We start from the raw sequence: 4,346 nt of genomic DNA on the forward strand, positions 1-4,346 counted from the left end.
TGCCTGCAAGTGCTTCTGCCGCTGAGGGGGCCATGGGGGGCTGTGAAGGGATCCCCCAACTCCTGTTCTTGCAGCCAAACAGCCTGAAGAGGTGAGCAGCCATCTGGACTCATACCTGGGGCCAGGGATTTGGGGGGATAATCCCCATAAAGGAGAAATAAAGCTCCAGAAAGGAAGTGGGAAGCGGCCGTGAGCATTGCTGTTTCTCACTGAAGCTCCTGGGTAGGGGGATGCAGCTGCTTTGCCCCTTGCCTGACAGATGGGGATGTGTTCTTGCCGGCAAGGTCCCTCATATGGCATTTATCTCCAGTGAAGGATGCAGGACAGGAGAATCACAGCATCCGAAGGCAGGTTTGGACCCCATTTGCATCAACCTCATCCAAGCTGGGGCAACCCTGCCTGCCTGGGCAGGGCTGTGGGCAGGGAGCGAGGGCAGAGGGGTCCTGGTGGGTAAGGGGCAGGGGGAGGTGGGTCATACCTCAGAGTGGAAATGGCAGCATGGAGAGTGGCTGCAGGGCATCAGGAGGGAGCGGGGGCAGATTTGGGACTGAAAGGAGGCAGCCTGGTTAGGGTGGAAGAAATGGGGGTGTGGGCAGGGACCCATGACGGGAAGTGTCTGGGGGGGGGTGGATGTGTATGGAAATGGGATGGGACAGGACAGTCCTGTCCTCTACTTCGAGGTACATCGGGTGAGATACTGGGACCCCACACCTATCAAACATGGCTTTAGACTGGGGGGAAACCTGGCAGAGCAGTGTATGGGGTCTGGAGTGGGTTGGCGAGCCCAGGGTGGCAACTGCATCTTCAAAAAGTGGCATGTACCTCTACATCCCCCCTAGCAAAAGGTCCTCTGCTTTCTGGGGGAAAACCTACAAAGAGCTGCAGATCACACCCAGGCTGGGAGGCCTTGACAAAATAAAAGAGCTGGAGGCTTTGCCTGGCAATGCAATATTAACACAGTGTCTGTGGTGGATGGGCGCTGCATTATTCATTTCCAGCATGCTATCACCTGACCCCCCTGCCTTCCCTGGGCTCCAGCACTCACTGTGCCACCATGTAAAGTGCAGGCTGCTGCAGAGCTCGGCCTTGAAGCTGGCGGGGAGGCAGCGGGAGCACAGAGGTCAGCTGCTGAGGGGCCTGGGAGAGATGGAGGGGACAGGGAGGTCAGGGCACCTGGGGAGGAGAGGAGGAGGAGAAGCGGGGAGCACACATGTGCACACAAGCACAAGTATGCGCATTGCAGCCAGGGGAGGCTGCCACTGCTCTTGCTCGTGGCTGAAGAGCAAGAGGTCTGGGTGATGGCTCTGTCACTGAGAGGAGACTTCAAAGCTGTGGTTGGCTGCCCTGAGCTGAGCAGAGGCATCAGCAGGGCCGCCCACAGAAGCCCAAGGGAGAGGGGGAGGCCTCGGCTGGGGACCAGCAGGACGGAGGGATGGGGTTAGCTGGGTACAGGTGTGCAATGGAGGAATGAATGTAGCAGGGAAGCAAGGGTGTGCTCACGCATCAGGCTCAAAACAGCAGTGATTTGGTTTAGGGACTCAGCCCCACCGCACCAGAGCCCATCTGGCTGAAGCTGCGTCTCTTGCAGGTTGCAGGAGGGGCCTGAGTGCAGCCCCCTGCCCTTTCCCCGTTACATTCCCCATTCCCAAAATACTGCCTTTTGATCAGGGGGAGGGTTTGCAGCATCGCAAGGGCCTGGTGCCACACAGAGGGAACTCCATATCGAACCTTATCAGCAGGCTGAGATCAGGGCCCTGCAGAGATGGAAAATTAAATAAAATGGGCACAGACTTACACACCGCTGCTGGGTGCTCTAACAAGGTCCAGTGGCAGCCCCATACAAAACAAGTTTCTCCCCTGCCCTCTGCATCCTGTAAAGCCCTGCAACCTGGGTTAACTTCTGCATTCTTCTGCAGTTGCTCTGGTTCAGGTCAGACATGGTATCGCCCTGTAGCTCACTCCCTGACTATCCAATGGAGGTGGCATTTTTGGAGCAGGTCTTTGCTGATGTGACCCAGTGCTCTGGCACCCAAGCACAGCATGGCTTCATTTTGGCTGGAGCCTGTCCCTAGCTGCAGGCTGCTGGTACTCAGTTCAGCACGTGGGCAGACAGCAGGACACACATGATTTCTCATCTGGAGCAAAACCAATGCAAACAAAGCAATCCTGAGAGATATCAAGGGTTTACTTGTTCCTGCTCGAGTGCTAAATCGCTACCCCAGCACAGCTCGGGAGAACAAATCCCGAGATCCTGGCTTGCTGTGTGCTCTCTGCTGTGCGAAAATTGCAGCTGATGGAGAAAAATTACAGGTTCCTGTCACCTGCTCTGCCCCTGGCCTCAGGCCCTGGCAGACACAGGCCCTCTCGCCATGCTGCCAGCCTCTGCCACTTCAGCTTGCCCGCTGCTCGATGGCCTCTCTGGGGCGAGATGCAGTTCCCAGAGCAGGTTTGGGAATTGTGCAGCAATAGGCAAAGCCTCAGAGCCAGTCCTGGGGACCAAGCAAGCCTCACACCCAACACCCAAAAATGAGAAGGGAGGACCAGAGCTTTGGCTGGCCCATGTTCTCTTTCCCAAAGCAGCTGCCAGGGGGCGATGCTGCCAGACCCGCAGCAGAGCACAGAGGAAGGAGATGACCTCAGACATAACAGCAACGCTACATTTCCATCGGGAGGAGAGAGCAGGAGCTGCAGTGCCTCAGTGCCAGGACTGAGGCTTTAGGGAAGACATAGTAGAGTCACAGCAAGAGAGGATGGGGATGGGCTGCAGCTCCTGGATGACAAAACAAGAGCCAGACAAATACCCGCTGCACTGCAGGACACTTTTAATGACACAAGGGCTGGCTGCCAGTGCTGCTGCCAGGATGCTGCAACAGCCACAGCCTCCCACAGGCTGCAACACCTTGAGGTCCTGCTTTCAGCAGCTGCTCAAGCCTTTTCCTCTGGCACAGGCACTTGATCGTGGGCAGGGAGGGCGCCAGAGGAGGTGTTTGCTGGCCCATCAATGCAGTGCTCCGTGTTTCCGTCCCACCTCGGTGAAGGCTTCCACGCAGCGGTCGATGTCCTCGTCACTGTGCACAGCTGAGATCTGGACCCGGATGCGGGCCTTTCCCTTGGGGACCACGGGGTAGCTGAAGCCAATGACATAAATGCCTGGGGAGGAAACACATGGAGAGTCAGAGCTGGCTGGGAGGGAGGGAGGCTGAGGTGGTAAGAGGGGAGAGAAAGGCTTTTGGATCCTCCCTCCCCTCTCAGTAAACATTTCCAGGCTTCAGGGTTTTCAAGTAGCATCTTCTCCCAAGCATGGAAATGAGGGTTAGGGCTAGTGATGGGGATGGAGTCCAGCATGGCACGACAGGAGGCCTAACATAAACCCTCTCCCAAAAGAAAACCAGGTGAAGCCAGCAATGTCTGGTGGGACCACAAGGACATTTGCAGCTGGAGGGTACAGAATTAACAGACTTTATGCAGAACATCTTCTGGAGGAGGAACGGTGGTGGCACCACCACCATCTGTCCCTTCCTTCATGGCATGTGCCTGCATCCAGAACTCCCTCCCCAGTTCACCTCTGTTCAGCATGTCCTCAGCCATCACTGCAGCCAGCCGAGCATCCCCAAGCATGACAGGACAGATGGGGTGGTCGTTCCCTGAGATGGTGAAGCCGGCTGCTGTCATCTTGCTTCTGAACCTGGAGAAGAGAACAAGAGGATGAGTAAGACCTTGTCACCCCTGTCCTTGGGAACTGCTGTCTTTCTTTCCCCCAGGTGCCCTGGCCACCAAGGGCTGAGTGTGGTTCTGTACATCTGCATCTCCTGTGCAGGGAAGGGATCTCTCTTTTTGGGGACCTTCTGCCATTTCCTGTTCAGCTCCACAGGACTGTGGCTGCTTGAGGGGCCCAGCATGCAGAGCATCCAGATGCAACACATCTGCCTGCACATCTGTCTCACACAGGCACATCCTGCAGTTTCCCATGAGGACACCCCAGCCATGACTTGCAAATTACCTTCATGGCTTTCACAAGTGAGCGAACAAACACAAGTGGACAACTCATTCCTGACAAACCTCTCCCCCCTGCTTCCACCCCAATATGGCCCCCTCACCGCTGGGTCTTGGCAGCCATGGACTGTGCAATGGCGTTGCTCTCCGTGAGCAGGTCCAGGGCCTTGGACGCGCAGCCCACCACAGCAGGGGGCAGGCTGTTGGAGAAGAGGTAGGGGCGGGAGCGCTGGCGGAGCAAATCGATGAGGGGTTTGGGGCCGGTCGTGTCCCCGCCTGCAGATGGAGGAAAGAGAAATGGAGAAGGCACCCTGGGGTGTAGAGTGGGGACCCTTGATAAAGCCAACCTGTCA

General features: G+C 56.8%; 1 protein-coding gene across 1 annotated transcript in view; it reads right to left on the reverse strand.

The window, feature by feature from the left end:
• Positions 1–2,805: 2,805 nt before the first annotated feature.
• Positions 2,806–4,346, reverse strand: part of GCAT (glycine C-acetyltransferase) — a 4,169-nt gene continuing 2,628 nt past the window's right edge. Inside the window, exons 4-6 of the mRNA XM_010182037.1 lie at positions 4,098–4,269; positions 3,564–3,685; positions 2,806–3,150 (exon numbers count right to left, since the gene is read on the reverse strand). Coding sequence (XP_010180339.1) covers positions 2,999–3,150; positions 3,564–3,685; positions 4,098–4,269 — 446 coding nt within the window. The 3' untranslated portion in view covers positions 2,806–2,998. The remainder of the gene's footprint in view (positions 3,151–3,563; positions 3,686–4,097; positions 4,270–4,346) is intronic.

This window comes from Mesitornis unicolor, unplaced genomic scaffold, assembly GCF_000695765.1.
Source record: "Mesitornis unicolor isolate BGI_N332 unplaced genomic scaffold, ASM69576v1 scaffold36013, whole genome shotgun sequence".
In the NCBI taxonomy this organism is placed as follows: domain Eukaryota; kingdom Metazoa; phylum Chordata; class Aves; order Mesitornithiformes; family Mesitornithidae; genus Mesitornis; species Mesitornis unicolor.